General features: G+C 39.1%; 1 protein-coding gene and 1 long non-coding RNA gene across 3 annotated transcripts; one reads left to right on the top strand and one right to left on the bottom strand.

Annotated features, from left to right (window-relative positions):
- Nucleotides 1-494: 494 nt before the first annotated feature.
- On the bottom strand, nt 495-2,848 carry C5H11orf91 (chromosome 5 C11orf91 homolog). Its single transcript, XM_035550393.2, has 2 exons — nt 2,196-2,848; nt 495-1,525 (listed from the first exon to the last, which is right to left on the bottom strand). Exons 1-2 carry the CDS (start codon nt 2,545-2,547, stop codon nt 1,443-1,445), a joined length of 435 nt encoding a protein of 144 aa, XP_035406286.1. The 5' UTR covers nt 2,548-2,848; the 3' UTR covers nt 495-1,442.
- A 70-nt stretch (nt 2,849-2,918) lies between these two features.
- On the top strand, nt 2,919-8,837 carry LOC118249896 (uncharacterized). 2 transcript variants are annotated; one of them, XR_007708325.1, is made up of 4 exons: nt 2,919-3,026; nt 4,236-4,319; nt 5,877-6,074; nt 7,902-8,837. It is a non-coding gene; the product is annotated as an uncharacterized LOC118249896 (long non-coding RNA). The 2 variants fall into 2 exon arrangements; XR_004779245.2 differs by lacking the exon at nt 2,919-3,026 and adding an exon at nt 3,470-3,630.
- Nucleotides 8,838-19,231: the final 10,394 nt, after the last annotated feature.

The raw sequence follows: 19,231 nt of genomic DNA, 5'->3' as shown, positions 1-19,231 counted from the left end.
GTCACGCTGCCCCAGCCCTGGACACCACAGCCCACGCTGGGGCCCTGGGGGCACTGTGCCTTGAGCACAGCTGCACTCTCAGGATCCCAGCTCCATCCAGCACTTTTCAAAGAGATCCCAGCTCCATCCAGCACATTTCAAAGATCGAAGCATCTGAAAACTATTGCTTTGTTTCATTAAAAAGCATATTGATTAGCAGCTGAAATTGTGAATTGGTATATTGGTAAAGACCCCAGGATGACAATGGCAATTGTGGATGGTATGATTCTGTTTAAGATTTCCTAGCTTTTCTGATAAAATGTGATTATTATAGTTCGGTGACTGACAAATGGAAGTTATAAACTGGATTTTTTATTTTTTTTATTTCTTAATATAAACCCTCTGTGGGATAGATCAAAATCTATCTGGAAAGAATAAGACAGTAGAAGATTCAATGCTGGGAATAAACAGTAATAGGAAATAGTATTTTGATATCGTATCGTGCTAAAATGCTTCACAGTTGAGCAACTCTAATGCAATTTAAAAAAACAGATTGAAATACTGTTCTTTTTTTAAAAAAAGTTGTGAAAATATGATAGCTTCAGGGGTGGTAACTATTCACCATTATTTCATACTGCCACCTACTGCTCTTGAATTAGAACAAGAAAAAGCAATTATCTACCAAAACCCATTATCAGTCTGATAAGCCTGTTTACTTATTCTCAATGCTATACATGGCATTACTTTTTTACATGGCAGATGCTCTCCAGATCTTTAGTCTGTTATTGCTGTCTCTGCCCATTTTCTCTTAAATCCTTCCAAACATAAAGATGTTGTCATTCCTAAAACTGCCTCAGACTTCAGCCTAAGCACCATTCATCCTAAAATAATAGTAAAATGTTAGTTGAAATTCAATGTTTTACAACTGTTCTGTTAAAAACTAACTTAAGCCATAACTTCAACACTTCGGTGGAACATTTAAGACAATAAGCTATGCTTGTTTGTAACAGATTTTTATGCTACCATGAAGGTAGTTTTCTAAAGCTCCCTTACAGGCATGGGGCTTCTAAGCATATCTATTTACTCTCAGTTGCACTTACTTGTAATTAATAACAAAATACAAACATATTTTATATTAGAATTCCTGTTTCGCTGCTACCCGTATCCTGAACCTCATTGTTGGACTGGTGGGAATCCTGATATCAGCAGTATTAATTTCTTAGTGTTTTTGAAGAAAATACTATCCACCGTTTGTCTATAGTACTCGGAGAAAGAAATGTAAAATGCATACCAGCATTCTCAATATCTAGTACCAGAGAAATGACATACAAAAAAGTCAACAAGACAATATACTGTATTTTTTTAATTCAGTAAGAGAATAGCATGTAATAAGTAGAAAAATTATAGTGAAGATCCATTAAAATACTCCGTAGTAACAGAACATCCAGCCCAAATAATCTTCATCATGTTGGTGGCTGTTTCTTCAGTTTCTGCCTTGCTTTCATGCCTTTTATCTTTTCTTCTTTCAGCGCCTTCAGAAGTTTATCTAAACAGGAATGAAACATAATTTGTCATTAATGTTATCATTAATAGTTTACAAGACTTTTAAGAAAAATAAATAATTTGTTGAGCAAACTAGTAACTTTCCATAGTGTGTCTTGTTTAGCAAATACCTGTAAACTAGTTTCTCACACGTATTGAAAATAACAGGTATTAAACTGGAAAAAGGTAGGTATTGCTATGACAAAGGAAAAAAATATTAATTTCCTGTTCTGGAAAGTAACGTATGCAAACTATGTATCACAGTTGCTTTGAGGTCTTCCTTTCAGTGCCTTTCACTCCTGGGCTCCTGTAACCATTGCAGTTGGGCGAGTGTTGGGACTGGCAGCCTGTGGCCTTGGTGTACCGACAGTGTACCTTCAGTACTGACACCCTCCATAAGCACTAGGTGCTGAGCTGCTTTATCTCCCGTGTTTCCTTCGTGTCCGGTAGGTTTTGATACTAAAACGCCCAACTCATTTCACACTTTCCCCGAAGCCTTCGACCATCTGCGGTCGTCACTGGCCTTTGCTTTACATCAGGGATGCTCTACAGCCGCAGGGCCTCGTTGCTAGAAGTGCCTAACTTCTGAAGGGATGAACCCCCGTCGGTTTTAGTGGCCTGGCCTTCCCGCCGACACCCGTTAACCCCGGGTTGCCCGCCCCGGGGGGACGCACACTGCTGCGGGTCGAAGCCGTCGCCGACGAGCGCCAGCAGCTCCAGCTCCTTGAGGCGGATGCCCAGCTCGCAGATCTCGCCCTCCAGCTGCGGCTGCTCCCCGGGCCGCCGCGCCGCGACCGCGCTCTCCTCCGCCGCCGCGGGGCAGAAGAAACGCAGCGGCTCGTAGGCGATGGGCGCCAGCCCCGCGGGCCAGCGGGGCGCCACAGCGGCCGGCGGGGACTGCCACGGCCCGCACACGGCCGCCAAGAGCTTCCGCGGGCCGCCGCCTTCGGCCGGGGGAGCGCCGGCCTCGGCGCGGTCGTGGAAGGGGGGGAAGTAGAGGGGCCGCGGAGGGGGCTGCTCGCTCATGGCGCCGCCTGTCCGCCCGGCCGCGGCCGCCAACGGCGGTTGTCCCGGAGACAGCCGGGCTCGAGTCGGCTCGGCCGGGACCGGCCGCCCTCCATGCCGGGCGCCGCGCCGGCCCGCTGCCCTCGTCCCATCTCGACGGGGAGCTCGGCTCCCCTCAGCGGCCGCCGGCGCCGGGGGAGGTCGAGCCGCGAGTCCTCGCACGGCCGGCGGCCGTGTGTGGGTACCGGGGCGGGCCCGGACGGTGCCTGGAAGTGCCTGCACAGACGCGAGGAGCGACGCCGGGGCGCTGCGGAGCCCGGGAGTGCCGGTAAGGCCGCCCGCCCTCTGCGAGGGGCCGCCCGCCGCCCTCCGCGGCAACCGGCGCTTCCTGGGGGAAGGCCAGAATTCTTGGCGGAGAGTGAAGGCAGCGGGCAGGCTTGCAGCGTGATTTGTATCTCTTTCCTGTGGCACAGGCTGCCAAGGGCGTTTGAGACACGGGTGTAAGCGTGCAGAGCACGAGTTCGGCTCAAGCATCGCGACAGAAATTGCTTGCAGAGGGCTGGGTGTTTGACCGAGCAGTTGGGTTTCTGGGCCTGTGGCGGGGTGTTTCAGGGCTGCGTTAGGCTCTGAAAACAGTGTTTGTTAAAAGAGCTGAGGAAAGTGTTGTCCTGAACAGCGGCTGTCAGCAGTTAGCTCTCAAGCTGCACGCCAGTGGGGGATCCAGGCTTTGAGGATGGGACGATGCCACTGAGGACACAAAATGTCGTCTTCAGGGCGCGTCCTCGCGTAGAGCTCAGGCCCACCGTGTCGGGTCTTCAGGATTTTTGTCTTCCATGAAAACCTGTGATTTCGCTTGGATTTGGGAATGAGACCTGTTGTAGCCCTGTCTGGCTCTCTGCTATTTCACAGGAAACCGTTCTTTTAATCTTCCCTGTATTTCCAGGGAACGTTGTGTCCCCCGCCAGCCCCAGGCAGCTGCTGGGGGCATTGCTGCCTGCTGGGGAGCCCGAAGCAGGCCGAAAGGACCCTCAGGCTTTCTGCAGGAGAGCTTCCAAGTGGATTTTGAGGCATTTTGAGGTGTTCTGGACAATCCTAACAAGAGAGGTGCTGTACTAACACTGTTGGTAGCCAGCTAGTGACTGTAGGGGCTGTGGAGGTTACATACGAGCAGTAAATTCACTTAAAATGAAGTGAAAATCCCACTTCAGTGCTAATGCAGGCCTGAGCAGACTTCAGCAATACACAGCCGTGAGGGACTGCTACATGCCCTGGAGTAAATTGTGTTTTTAAAGATTTCCCTTGCATAAAACGGGAAGCTTGATACTGCCTCTTTCTAGAAGCAGGCTTCCATATACTTAGGTGCAGTGCACTGTGCTGTGAGCTGATACTGATGTGAAGGGTGGTTTTTGTTGTCATTTTGCTTTGTTTGTTTTTGAAATTTAGCAGATCTATAGACCTTAGCTATCGTGAGAGTCACAGTCAGTGCCTTGAAAAACTAGGAGCAGAGAGAGTTGCAGAAATCATTCAGCATTTTATTTTCATGTGCACTGTTTAGGGAATGTGCTGTTAGAGGCGAAATTGATTGTGATATATACAATTTGCTTACACCATTAATATGTCAGTGTCAGTACAGGTACAGGTTGTGTATTTTATGAATGAAACATGCATATTTGAAGTAAGTCTGATAACGTATATTTTTCCATTCTTAGTGGATTAGAGAAGAATCACCTGTATGGTTGATTCTATGTGACAACATGAGGAGAGAATTCAAGCATTAAATGGACACAGTAACTGTAAGTGTCTCTCTTTGGGGGCTAGGGGGAGGAGGTGGTGTACACTAAAAGTCAGTAACCCTTCCTTATCTTGGTCTTTGTGAGAAGTATTTGAAAGCAAAACAGTGCTTATGCAGAATTTGCAAGGAGTTTTACTTTTAAAACCAGCAGGAGGCCCAGTGCTTCCACTTACCGATCCTAATGTCAGTTTCTGTTTAGCTGTGAGCATGAAACAAACAAATACTTTAACAGACATGATTCTGTTGTATTTGAATTCAGTCTGTTTATGCTCCTTGTAGGCAAATCTAGTTTAGATCCCTTTTATTGATAAATTCACTTTGTATTTGGGGTAATATTATCATACTTTTAAATTAGTAACAGTTCAAATAATTGGATTTGGACTTTTGTTTTCCTCAAGCCTTTTCTGTCACTATGGTCAACATTTTATAGTAACTGTTGTCTTGCTGTTGTACTGTCAAGTACACCATTGCTTCATCACCTCTGTAAAAATTAAATGTAAACATGTAAAATGTTATTGCTTAGCTTTCGTTAGGAAAACACAAAACACAAGTATATCAAAGTGTAAGTGTATACATATAGATGTTCATATAGATGAACAAGATGGGGTGCTTGAAAACCAGTAAGATTCTCGTGATTTTAAAGCCCAAACTTAAATTTGTTTAGTTTATTCATTCTTTTCTTTCATTGTTTGTTTCATTTGATAAAATATAAAACTTATGAACATTTCTATTTTCTTAAAACGTGTATTAGTGAATCACAGTGGTTCATGGTTTTGTATGCTAGATGCTAAAATCATGGCATAAAGAAAAGGTTCCTTTTATTACCTTACAGTACAAACAACTGTGTGCTACTAATGCTAAAGCAGTGGGTTATGCTGTCTTTAGGTGCCACCTGGTGGAATTTTTACAGCATGCTTAAGGTGTTGTGTTATCTTTCTAATGCATTAGTCAAACCAAAATAAGTACTGAATACAGAAAAGGTTGCCAAGAGAATCAAAAGTTAGAAATACAAAGATTAGGTAAAGAAGATAACTAGGAGTGTAAAGGCTGTAGCAGAGCCACTAGACTATTATACACCTTTATACTATGGGTTTCTGAGATTTCCAATTCTCAGAACTCCTAAAAAATTTCTCCTTCTTGTAATACATAATTAGCGATAACCTCTTTACTGCAAAACAAATTGTGTTCTTGGTCACGATATTTTCGAATTAAGTTGATGACATTATAGAGTTACTGCCTTGCCTTTTTGAGGGAATGCTGTCAATATATTTTGGGTTTAATTCTTGTAATTGCACAGGTATCTTGGACTAATGCATGGCTGTTTATGTAAGCTCCAAGGTCATATTAAATAGCAAAAAGGTTCTTAGAATTTTTATAATAGAATATTCAAGACTATATACATCACCATCAAAATGCCTTCAAGAGTTCATCAAGTGAGCTATAGCAGGGGTGGTCCCAGGGGAGAAAGTATGGCTGTTTTGCTTAATGAAAGAGTTTAGAAATCCCTTATTTCCTGCATAGGTCTCAGGAATAATGTCCTTTTCATGTGCCCACACAGGGGCTACCTAAAACATGACTCTGCATGATAAAGCAGGATTGTACTTTGAATGCTGCCTCCTGCAAGCAGGTGAGACTACTGGGAAGAAGCAGGGAAGGGAGAAGAAAACCTTCTGTCTGCCTGTCAGGAAGGCTAGTTGAGCATGGTGAAAGCATGTCGTGTTGTGAGACATGAGTAAAACTCTGGCTTTCAAGAAAGGTATGTTTTTGTGCAGTATTTTTACTGGGTTGTGCACTAGTCAGACTTGTGCCTTCGCCTTTGGCATTCAAAATTTTTTTTCCAAAGTTGAGATCTATTACTCTTGGGTTAAGCAAATGAGTGCATCATAGACAGACATTTTATGTAGCTAAGCTGAATCATAAATGATAAAAAATCAGTTTTGAGACAAAAATAGTATGTGTGTACTTTGTAGGCTGGCAATTGCAGCACGGAGAATAACTATATGGACTTCTTCCAGTAGAGGGAGTAACATACATACACTTGGTAGTGTCTTACAATTTTGTAAGTTTAGCACATTCGTCTGTCTATTTGTGTGTTGATATTTGAAGTATTAGAAATAAGTGGTTATTAAAATGTTAATTTTGGAGAAGGAAGTCTTTTATTTATCCATAAGTCTTTTATTTATTTATGCCCAGCAAAGACAGTAGTGACAGTATTTTAGCCACTGCTCTACAGTACTTAAAACTGCTCTGGCAAAAATCTTTTGGAAGGCCTTTCTGCTATAAGAAGTTCAAGATAATCGATGGAAGTTACAAACTCTGAGGGCAGCTAACACATACTCATGTTAGCAACACAGGCAGTGTAGTCTGCAGTGTCAATGAGAACGTTAACAGTTCAAACAAAGGGCAGGAATGGCAAACCATGCTGTTAACTGCTGGCATCACCATTTAATCTGTATGGGGATTTTGCATCTGTATGGGCATTCTTTTCTACTAGACTTATGAAATGATATTCAGGAGAGTGCCTTCCGTTGGCTTTGATATTTACAATTTGGAAGTTGGAGCTGCTTGCAAGCATGCAGATTAAATACTGATATTCAGAAGAGTACACGTGTGAATGAGTACACATGTGTGCTGTAAGAATCTGTAAAAGCTACAGATGCTAAAACTTTTTCCACTTTTACAGTGGATTTTGTATGGCAGTAAAGAAGGCAGATTTTCATCACTGTGAGATACCAAGAAAAGTTGTGTGTCAAAAAGTTAAATAATGTATTAAAAGTTCAATCTAAAGCATATGCTATTAAATTGCAGTTTTTCTGCTCAGTTTGAACTTGTGTTGGTCTTCCAGCATGGATATTCTGCTATCTCTTCTTGATATCAGGTTCCAGCAATTCAGGATTGATGTGTTTGTCCTTCCCTAAACTCTTCTTCCTTCCTTATTAACGGACTTCAGTTTTCCAGTTACTTATGTCTATATTGTGTTAGCACATTCAGATATCTTTCTGTATAATATTGTTAATGTACTGCCCTTCAATGTTTCTTCTAATCATTTTGTCTTCTGAAAATCAGTTCAGAGTACAACTGATGGAATTGTTTTCCTTTCTCATTAATTTTGGCACATCTACCCCATGATCATTCCCCCCACTTCTGCATCTGACTCTTGCCCTTCAAGGCTTTTCACAATTTAGTACTGACCTTTTTAGATACCTTTTCATGTTGGTGTTCCTGGCCATTTTCATGTGTTTTATACCAAATTCCCACCTTCAGTACCCAAATTTCCAGCCTTTATTGCCCATCATTTAGATTCTCCATCAAAAGTTCCTAGCTTCTCACCTATTCTTTCGAAGGGAAAGCCTTCTAAAAGTCCAGACAGGAGCTGCTCTACTGTACTTCAGATCCATGCGTTTGCAGACAGGGATCTGTGACTCTTCTGCCCCCATGTTAATCTCTCTTCCTTGTGTATGTTGCCTGTCACATTCATGCCATTTGCCATGCTGTTTCTTCATGAGAAGAAGAAAAGTCCCACTATGTGAACTATTGCACTGCATCTAATTTGTCACTTGTTCCTCTTTCTTTATGTTTACAGCCCCTTCCAGAAGGCCTCTCTGTGTTTGAAAAGCAGTTGATGCTGTTGGACCCAATCCTGATTAGGACGTGTGACTACTACTACAGCATATTAGTATAAATTGTAATAACTTGAATAAGTTGATCTATATTATTTGCTATTAATATAATTATTTTTTACTGAGTTTGTAATCTGTACAATTTATTAGTGAAATTGCTTTCAGAAGTATGCTGCTCCCCTCACTGCTGAGTGTGTCTGGTCTGCTAGATTTATCGCATTACAATACAAATCAGTATGCAGAGGGCTATTTATAAAGTCTTGAAGCTCTGTGCCAGCAAACTTAAAATTAACAGTGAACAACTAATTAACAATTATACAACTTGAAAGGAGTGCTAATTAAAAAAGTTTTTAAGAGATGAGTTTTCAATCGAAATACAAAATAAGCCAGAGACTTGTGTGCCTGAAATAGAATTTTGGACCAATGAGCAGAAATGCAAAAAAGCACTAGCTGTATGTGAAACAAATTTTTAATTTTCTCTTCAGGTAACTCTCTGCAAGTCTTTAGGATCAAAAGAAAATTCACTGTTTTGGATAGAAATTATAAATCGGTGTATTTTTCAGTTGTCATGGTGTTTCAGTCATTATATGTTGGGGTGTGTTCTATCATGGAGATTTTGGCTTAGAGATCATGGCTGTATCAAACATGACTGTTGTCTGAAACAGCAAGACAGAAATTGTCTGGAAGACTTCATGTTACTCACTTAAAAGCGTTCAAGTCTGGTAGTTGGGGGAGCTCTGTATGTTTTGTGTTTTCTCTTTTCTTTTTTTTCTGTTATGTCCTGTTCTTCCCTAGAATGTCAAGAATTGGAGCTTCAGAAGTGGTTTAAACACTATGTGTTTACAAGAAAAAAAGTTGTGAAGGTGCATAAATTGAATAAAGTAGTGTTAAAAAACTGATTTGTTTGCAGGCTCTCTGAAGAGATCTTTCAAAGTTGTCTGTTTTCATGCATTGTATCTTACCTATGAGTATATACGTAGGACGATGAAGAAGTCACGAGATTATTTTTGATACAGCAGAGTTATGTCTGCATGTTAATTCAGCAGATGGTACTTGGTTTATCTGTATTTGCCTTTGAATACTGATGGGTGCAGCTTCTTTAAACATGAATCTTTGTCAAACCTTACTTCTTGCAACTAAGTATATCTCTAGGAAGACCTCTTTTTTTTTTTTTGAGATGTTATTTTTGATAGTGTGTCTCTTTTCTGGAAATCATGTTTTCTAAGGAGTATGTTTGGCAATCTAAAGTAAGTAATGAGATCTGTGGAGAGGGAAGGCTGAATTCTACTGAGCATTAGACTGGAGATCTGGGTTCGGTACTACCTCACACTTACAAAATAATAATAAAAAAAATACAGTCATATGAAACAATTGAAGAGAGCCCAATCTGTGTCAACTTTGAGGTAATAGAAATCATTAATAATCCAGAAGGAAGTCTTGCACCTTGCTCCTTGCTATTTATATGCTGTACTCCAAACTTTTAAAATTCATATTGCAGTGCCATTTCATCTTGGCTCAATAAACACTAATAGGTTTGACAATAATAAAGATTATTCACAAGTAAATGTGTTGCAACAAAATGTATTGTGTAGTTGTGCAAATATAAAGAGATTATGTAATTGGATGTGTATCAATAAGAACTACTTAGTATAATTGTAATAGCTATTTAAGGTATAATCTAAGTAGCATTTAAACATGTACATAAAAATGTTTTTATAGGTAATTAAGATGGAAACTTTATTCATATCTTCTAATTTTTGGTTTTGATGTAAGATGTGTTTGTGTTTTGGGTCAAGGAGTTATATTTTCTTTATCTTCCAGATTTTTTTTTGTTTGTGTGTGTTTGTTATTTGCTGTATCTTTCCAAATTGAAATTGAAGGAAGAGATCTGTGAAAACATGTTCTGGATAAAAGGAGAGCTTTCTTTTTGTGAGATCCATATATTTATGAATTTTGAACACAAATAGTCACATGAATGTATTATTTGCAAAACTGCACATTATGAAAGCCAAGGACTATCCAAGTCTCTTGATTATGGAATCACATAACTCACACAAATTTGATACTTAAAATTAATGAACAGTACCATTACTTATTTCTGTTTGAAAGTTTGGTTATTCAGTGCTGAATATGCAGTCCTCAGTGAAATTCCCATGTTTTGGCTGTGGATGCAAAAAAAAACCAACCAACCAACCAACCAACAACAACAAAAACAACTACGCAAAAGAAGCTATTTGTAGTGCGCTATAGTGAGGTATGTTTATTCTGTTTTTCTTCTATTAACTGTTTTGGTTGACCTCGAACACACTTGCAAGATTATAGTTTGTAAAAGTGGATGTAGGTTGAGTTTACCTTTTTTATTTTGTTTGGATGTTTGTTTTAAAACAAGCTCAGTGTTCATCCCAAATTTTGACATTTTGGTTTTGAATGCAAAATGTCTTCGTCCATGCAAACTAGATTTCTTTCAGAGAAGACTCAACTGGAAGAACCACTTTAAGTGTGCATGAAATACATGCTGGTCCATAATGATGAAAACAGTGTCTGAACCAATACACAGGCTACAAAATAATGAAATTCTCCATTGCATACTAAACAACGTGTATACCACAGAAGTTTCCTGAAGAAGCTTCTGAAGAAGCTTCTGAGGGAGCTCAAGCGAAACCTTAAAATGCTTCTCATCCCAAATAAAGGGCCAAACAGTGCAGGCAGTGCTGTAAACCACAAGACCTCAGATCTTTGTGAAGTACACACGGCATACAAAAATGTACAAAGGGAAGTGTTGTGTACTATTACCTCCCTGCTTGTTTTGTGTGCCTTTTTATTGCCTCACTTCTGTATTGGCTGCCTAGAGGATTTAACATGGTGTAAACTAAAGCCCCAATGAAATGTTAGCCCTTTTTTTTTTTTTTTCCAAGGAATGAAAGTTTCTCTGGAAGGTAGAATAACCTACATGGGATCTATAACCAGAAGGTGAATTTGTATAGAAACTCAAGGTTTCTTTGATTTAATTTGTGCTTATGAGCAGTAATTATAATGTCATTCTTAAGTGCTGGAAGTAGTGTTAGGTGGATTTCTAAAGTTTTTATTAATTCTACAGCAAGGTAAGGGATGGCGAGTGTATTTTGTTTTTCCCGTCATGAAATAAAGGAGGTTAATCTCTGTCACTTAAATAAATATTTTTTAATGTGCTAGGAGTTGACACCATCACAAATCTGTGCATTTTGAGATGCTGATGTAGTATGTAGATCTCAAAATTTATTTGGGAGTTTTTGTGCAAAGCCTCTCAAATTCAGATGGATTTTAACCTAAATATACCTCTGCTCGTAACTTCGTTCAAACGTGCATTAACAGAAAAAGCCTTTGTGTGAATCTGTAAGATTTGTTCTTTATCAGTTTACACTATATTTGGGGGCTATGATCTGTGCTAAAAACCTGTGATATCTTTAAGGATTAGTGTTGTGTGAGATGCATTTTCAGAACTGTGTAAATATTACCGGCATATAAAATGAGTTTTTATTCATATTTGCCATGCTTGCCTATAGTTACTGTAAAAGACAGGCTTCAGTTATCCACGGGATCAGGATTGCTGCAGTTTGGAGATGTAGATGGTTTCTAATTATAGCAGCGTTGGGATGTGAATGGTCTCTGACTCACTAATAATTTTCTTCAGAGCTGCAGCCCATCCTATCAAGGATTGCAAAATCATATTAGTGAGTACAATCTGCTCTACTTACATTAACTACTTAGGATAATGGAGACTGGCTCATGCCAAACACAAAAGTACAGTGATTGCAGTGAAACTGTATTATAATGGAACATTGCGTTTCATTAAGAGGTATTTTCATTATACAGCTTGGCTGATTCAGAGCAAGGATGTCACTCACGTATTCCGGTCCAATGTGACTTGCTCGCCATTACTAGCACTGCACATTGATGAACAAAAATTATGATAAAGGTAGCATTTACTTTGAAGTTATTTAATGCTGATTTTTTAAGTGTACAGACAAGGTCCATATTACATAAACAGGAATAGACCTGGCATCTTTTGACTGAATGTTTAACCTTCCTTTTTCCTAAACAGGTTAGACTAGATGAATTTTAAACAGATACACAGTTAGGCCATTATTTACCTTAGGGAAAAAACAAGGCCTTATGTTTTAGCCATGTCTTAGGTTTTGGGAAGACCATGGTCTGTCATTGAATTTATTTATTTTTTTCTTTGCAAGGTGCAACAATTTAAGTATCTGAAAGACTTTGGACTATATCAGTAGTATATCACGGCTAAAACGGATTGTGTGCAATTCTATCTGCAGCTGCTGGGACCTCATTCCCTTTACTGGAAGATAACTTTACGGCTAGCTGGTTGCCACAGCAATGCTTTTGGCAGTTCTTCCTGTATATTTCTTTCCACAGTTTATCATGAAAAAGCAAACGATCAGCAGGGGTTAACCCAGTGTGTAAAAGAATCTGAAGGAGATAACAGTACATTACATCAGTAGCAATATCTTTTTTCTTTTCTTTTTTTTTTTTTTTTTAAAGGAATGGCCGTCTACCATCACATCTAGCCAATTATGGTAATAAATGTAAGAGATTGAACAGATCACCAAGCACCACTGTCTGTTAGAGCAGATGTTGACCTTAATCTCTTAGCTCCTTGAGAACCACCTTTGGCTGAAACCGGTCTCTCAGTACTGGGCAGATGTAATCCATGCTTATAAGTTAGTGAGTTTCAGACAGTACCTGTGTTTCAAGGCATTGTCACACTCAAGAATAGACTACGTGATAAGTATTCCTCTCACAAATACCAATTCTGGTGGATAGCCTCTTGTAAAATGATCACTTCTGACAAACAACTTTTAGGCAGGCTTGGTGCCTGTGGTTAGTGATGCTTGCGGTGGATGGAAAGAACTGGAGTAAATCTTTGGAAGCCCGTAGGGTGGAGGTAATTAGAGATCATGTAGCCTGTGACTCGGGAGAGAGATGAAGAGAGGTAGGACTGGGCTTTTTATACTAGGAAGACTGAATTAAAAAGGAAGCCCAGAAGGAATCTTGCAGTTATGTACATCAAAGGGATTTTTAAAAGATTGTTTTCTAGATGACTTTGTTAGAATGATTTGAAAAGTTTAAAGCTCCTAAAGGGAAATGATTGGGGATTTTTCCCCCTTGCTTTACCTTTGCTTAAAATATATTTTCCTCAAAGCATTAGTATTCTTTCATCAGGCTTCCTATTATATAGACAGGTCTGTTACTGTCTGGTTTTGACTGCTTCTTGGAAAAGTAACTGTTTTCACATCTCTTCAATTCACTCTATTGTTTGAATACCCTAATGCAATGAAAGACGAGCTTTCAATTAATTTAGGGGTGCCTCTGATGCTTTCTTACTTTAAAGATTGAATTGTAGCATGAATACAAAAAGGGGCACCTAACTTAGGCATGCTTTTTGGGGAGGAGGGACTAAATACAGTGAAGACTTTCATACTACAGCCACCAAATCACAAAAATAACAAAGAAGGCAGTTGTCTGTGAAAATGACCTATATGGAAATAATTAGGGAAGGGGAAAAGGAGGAAGAAGTATATAAATAAGGGAGCATAGATTTTTTAATTATTATTATTATTTAAAATAAGGTATTTTATACAATCTGTTTTGTTGAAAAGTGAATGTCCATTCACAAGCATTTTCCAAAGACACAGAGATAAATTGTGGGGAAGAACAGCGTGGCTGTCATATACAGGTACCTTCCTCTGTCATGCAGTGGCGTAGTGCAACAACGTGCTCCTTCCTGAGCAGGGTGAAAGAAACTGCTTCATGGCTGGTAAATTTAAAAATTATGAGATATAAAATGCAAGGCAGCTGCATCGGCAATATTGCACTAGCAACAAATAATTCTGTGCTTCGCTGTTTCTTTGAAATGTCCTTTACCAGACAGTCATAAATGTTTTGACACCTGTGGCACATTTTCCTCCTTGGCTCTTGACAAAGTTCAGAAAAAGAATGCTAAAACAAACCAGCCTAACATGGCTGTGGCGAAGTATCATTTGAAGTCATTGGCTAAGGAGGTATTTTCCTTTATAGCCCACATGAAAGTTGTTTAAAAATAATCTTTGGCCCAATTATAGTGAAATAAGTTCAGCATTGCAATGCTGGCTGGAGCCTCGTCTCACTGGTGATCGTATTTCCTCAGGCTTCAGTACCATTTCTGTGGATGAGCTTTGGCAATGTATCATCAAAACTCAATCTTTTACTATTAACCGATATATATTAGTTATTTGGTGGCATCCTGTCATCAATTTATTAAAATTACAGGATTCGTATCTATAAAAATACCTCGCACTCGGATCACATAATCAAACTTCAAAACAGATGTACGATCCTTCTGGTAAATAAATGCCTCTTGTATTAAGCTGCATCTCACTGAAAACATTTGTGAAGCAGTGTAATGTAACAAATCATATCCAACATAAACAGATGATATGCATCATCAATGAAACAGGATGCATCTGGAAAATGGTGTTATGAAAGTAAATGTGTGATTTCAGCAGATTGGATATTTCTAATTAGCCCTGAATAGTGCATTTTCGTGGATAAGTATATATCCGTGTAATTAAATGTGTAGTGCTTTCATGACAGTTCATGATGGGTACTCTTTCCTTTTATTGCCAGCAGATGTCTCTCTTGAATACTGCATGGCAGGACAATTGTTGCGCTTAACTCTGATTTAAGGTCCTTGCGTAGGTCGCACAGCTGTTAAGTGCCTCATTCTGGCTGGTTCCCAATTAACTGAAATTGTCTTCTGCTCGGTGCAGCAATGTGGCTGTGCGCACAGAAGACGAAATATATTGAGTTAATGGTATCAAGAATGAATGTGCACAAATGTCATCAAAATGTGCTTCAGTTTCATAAAAAATAATAATGGAATGATGCACTGAAGGAAGGACAACTTGAAAAATATCTCCTTTGATTTTACTAGTGAAGGATATTACAAAAAAGCAAGGGCTCAGACAAAGCTTGAAAAAAAAAAAGGCAAGATCTCCCTAAAGTGCAGAGAAAATGTTTTTGAGTAATTTCATGATTATACCAAACACGTGCCATTTCAGATCCTATTCCCTAGTTCATATTCTGAATTAAAATAAGAAATTAGTCTAAATAGGGGTGGCAAATAGTAAAACCTCTTGTAGTTCACCTTACTAATACTGAAGAAAGATTCTAAACGACAAGGTGAGTTTGAGGAGAAGCTTGAGCAAGATGGAATTAGAGCAAGCCCAGTGCACAGTAACGGGAAGGCCTTACTTACAGAGGGCAGCTTCTGCTGTAGAGAGCAGACTGGTTGCTAAAGAGGATCAAGTGGTGGAATCTGGGACAGGAAACTGGATGGTGAGGAGATGCTGAAAAGATGAAAGAAAGGCTGAAGAGTGTATGTTGTCTTGTTACTATCTGAGGAATAGATCAAAGATACACGTAGTTGGAATACCAGCTGCTGTGTTGGACGGCAGGACCTTGGATGTGCTAAAAAGGAGTGGGCCACATTGTCTGCTGGAAGTCCAGAAAGAGAAGTCACAGCAGGTGTTCCCTAGTTATGGAATACAGTTTGGCCAATAAATGTGGAAATTAGTATATGTTGCAGAAGAAGTGGTCTGAAAATGAGGAGTGAGGCAGACTTGGATTAACTAGGGATGTTCTCCTTGTTAGCACAGCCTGGTCCCCAGAAAAAGGTTCACAAGAAAGGTAAGAAACTTCAGAAATGGAAGGGGTTATTGAGTACTGAAAACGGGATGGGGAAAGGTTCCAGTTTTTAACATAATGTAAATGGAGTCATTGTCTCTAAGCAAACATCATGCAGTGTTAGCACCTTAAAAATATGCGTCACTGAAATGCAAGTACATTTTACACACAGCTCTCAATAATAGTTGAGATGAGGGGAGGCTGTGAGGGCAGAGATGAATTTGCCTAGCAGGAGAGCCAAGTCATGTTCCCCACTGAACGCTCTTTGGGTGCACGTGAGTGGAGTGCTTGAGTGGCGGACCTAGTCTGCTACCTGACATTAATGGTTAGTCTAGCGAGATCTTTTCTTTAAAATATGCACTTCTGGAAAATCAGTTAGAAATGAAGTCTGATAGAAGCCCTAAAGAAACAGGCTTTGTATTTTCAGTCTTTTTTAATAGAAACCCTTTAGGAAATTGTGACACATCTCCAAAAGGAGAGATACTTCAGAAGTGCACTGCTAGAAATAAATTCTTTTATTGTGTTTTGTATTACTTTTCAAGTTCTTTTAGCTTCTTTTATGAAAAGCTATTTCTCTTTCACTGTGAGAGCGTTTCTGTGGGAAATACGTATCTGATATCAACAGATTCCACATAGGGTTGTTTAAGGGATATGTGTAGTTTCTGAGGGCACAAATTCCATTGTAAGGAAAACTAAAGTTCTTTTTTAATGAATCACACAGTGTAAGAACAAAGAGGCCCTTGATAACTTTGCAACAAAGAAAAGGAAAGAGTCTTATTTCTAAGCCTGTAAGCAGAAACTTTTATAAGTCCAGATTTCTAGATATGCAGAAGGAAGAAAAATACCTGGATGGCAAATTATCTTTAAAATAAATGCAAAATGGATGTCTGTTTTCCTAGCTAGGCTTGCAAAGGGAATTTTCCTTATGGTTTTAACCTTTAAGAGAGGCCATTTATGGCTGCTGTCCTGCTGCATCCTTCTGCTCTGTATACTCCTGGAAATAGTGGAACATCTCTCTCGAAATTAACATAAATTATTTTCTTGGAAGCTGTATTTCTGCACAGCTGGCCAGACCTTATTCCACTTGTATGTGCAAAGGGAATATTGCACAAAATACTGACTGTGGGTTAAGGATAAGTAATTGCTGATCAAGAATTTGGTTAAATTGCTGATCACAACATTAACATTAATTTACTGCATTACCAGGCTTTACCGGGAAGGGATTGGAAAGTGCCACAGGGAGAAACTTTGCTTCCTTGCTTTCGCTGCGTACTGTGGAAGTCCCAATCACTTGACTTGAACTGGTAATCTGTCTCTGGAATTAAGGAGAGAGAGTAAGGACACTTGGGTCATAACGTCCCTATTGTGTTAAACTCCCCGTAGTCTCCTGCTGCTTTTCCCTCTCTGAATAGAAATGCAAATCAACAGACGTTTGTTACTGCTGTGGATTTTAGTGGAAGTGATGTCCGGGCTTTAAAACATGGATGGTTAAAAATTTATGACCGTTGACAGAACTGCAGTTTGCAAAGCCTGAGGAAAATATTAACCAAATAATGCTCAGAATCTCTTCTGGTGGCCTGTAACTGGCAGAAGGAGTTTTTTGCTTTTATGCTGTACTGCACAACTGGTACATCCATCTTCCATTTCATCTTCAGATGCGTTCAGTATTGGATGGCGCAAAGGTTTGATCTAATGCAGTGACTTGTTCTGCGGGCGTCTGAGAGTCCTTTTAGGTAGTATGTGTGGGGAATATTTACTGCTGTTGTTTCCCGATGTCCAAACTATTCCCAAAACACTGTTACGACCCTGAGTAAGTATTTAAACTCAAACACACAAAAATGATCTCATAGTCATGACTGTTTTGATGTTTAGATAGCTATTTATGATATACTGAAGAAGCTGTGTGTTCTAGGTAGGTAGATGTTTGGATTCCAATGGCAGAGAATAACGAGGGGAACAAGCAGTCCCTCTCGCTTTATGGATATAGCATTACAGAAATATGTCCCCATGTAGAAGGGGCAGGATCTGGGTCAGAGAACCACTCATCCCTGCGTTTTTCAGTGTCTTGTAGTGGTGATCGGTCCAAGCACTGTATTCCATGGACATTTTGAAGTGAATGAGGATCTTTTTATTAGCAGCAATAAGGGTCATGTCAGACTTTTTACCCATAACTTATTTACTGTAAATACATCAAATTGTCTAATTTTTGTTTAATTGCAAAATAACTCCTGTTCTAGAGCTACCTTTTTCTAGGGGAAAAAAGAAAGCTGGAAAGTAGTAGAAAAAAACACATTTAAGTTGAAATGTCTAGTAAAATCAGCTTTACAAAGCTGCCTAAGATTGTTTAAATTATTAACAGTGATTGATTTTACAAACCATTGTTTTTTACCATATGAGATTTTGTTTTCCTTTTACATTTCATTTACCTCTGAAGTTAAAGTAGATACGCCTTTGGGTATAGACAGTTTCTTTTAGATCATTTTTTTTTTCAAGACCACAATGTAGTTTTTGGTTTCAATATTGCAGAAAAATATCGAGTTAAAATAAATCTCATTTAAAAATGCCCTGTAGTAGTATTTATTATAAATGGTGTTGTTAAAAAGATAGAAATAGCTTGTAATATTTTGTCAAATCTATTGTATATAAAATTTGCCTTTGAATTATTTGATAATATAATTTCTAAATGATCCTAAAGGTGTGATACCAAGCAACAAGAGCTGAGAAACTCCAAACTGAGGATGCCATTATTCAATGTTTCATTCACTTAAAGATGAATCAAAGTGAGCATTATTTCTTTGGCCTTCATAACTCTGTGTTCAACTGCTAATATATTATTTTAATATGATTTTTGTCAGTGTCTACAAACGTCTCATGATACGGTATTCTAGTAACTACTGCCTTAACACTTATGCAAAAGTTAGTAAATAGATACTGCAGTCACAAGTTGTCCTACTTCGTAATTATTCATCTGAACTTCCTTTGTCATTTGTATGCTAAAATACCAGAACCTGCTTGTTGGAAACATTTTTTAAGGTGGTTATGAAAATGGATTTGGTAATTGAAAAATGACAGAAATAAACACAATCGCTAATGGTGCTTGAATATACAATTAATACAATGCTTAGAATCTATAGCTGTTAGAAAGATCAAAGCAAACAAGCTGGTTAGTTTAGTAGTTATAATTAGTTATTCTGCAGGGAAACATATTTTAAACATGTTGATTGTTTAAAAACGAAAAGGCAGTTGTAATTAGGTCTTTCCAGAAAAGAAAAAAAAAGAAATCCCAGTAGTTATTCCTGTGTTTTCCCTTCTGGAAATATCCAGACCGTAGCAAAAGTCATGTATGTGTTTGAAAGCATGAAAGGAAGGCTGAAGCAGCAGTGGGAGCTGTGTGTTTTGAAGGTATGTGGATGGGAAACAGACCTGTCTACTTGATCTGTTCCTTCAGGCAGCGGCTGGATGAGAAAAAGCTGCCCAAGATAAGGAAGAAATAATCTAGCTTTTTCAAAACAGCAGAAAGGCACGGTGGAAATAGCCTTGAAATACAGGAACTGCAATTCAAAATCGGAGC

Source organism: Cygnus atratus, chromosome 5 (assembly GCF_013377495.2).
Source record: "Cygnus atratus isolate AKBS03 ecotype Queensland, Australia chromosome 5, CAtr_DNAZoo_HiC_assembly, whole genome shotgun sequence".
Lineage (NCBI taxonomy): Eukaryota > Metazoa > Chordata > Aves > Anseriformes > Anatidae > Cygnus > Cygnus atratus.
Note: the sequence above shows the minus strand (reverse complement) of the source record. Positions and strands in the feature narration are given on the sequence as shown.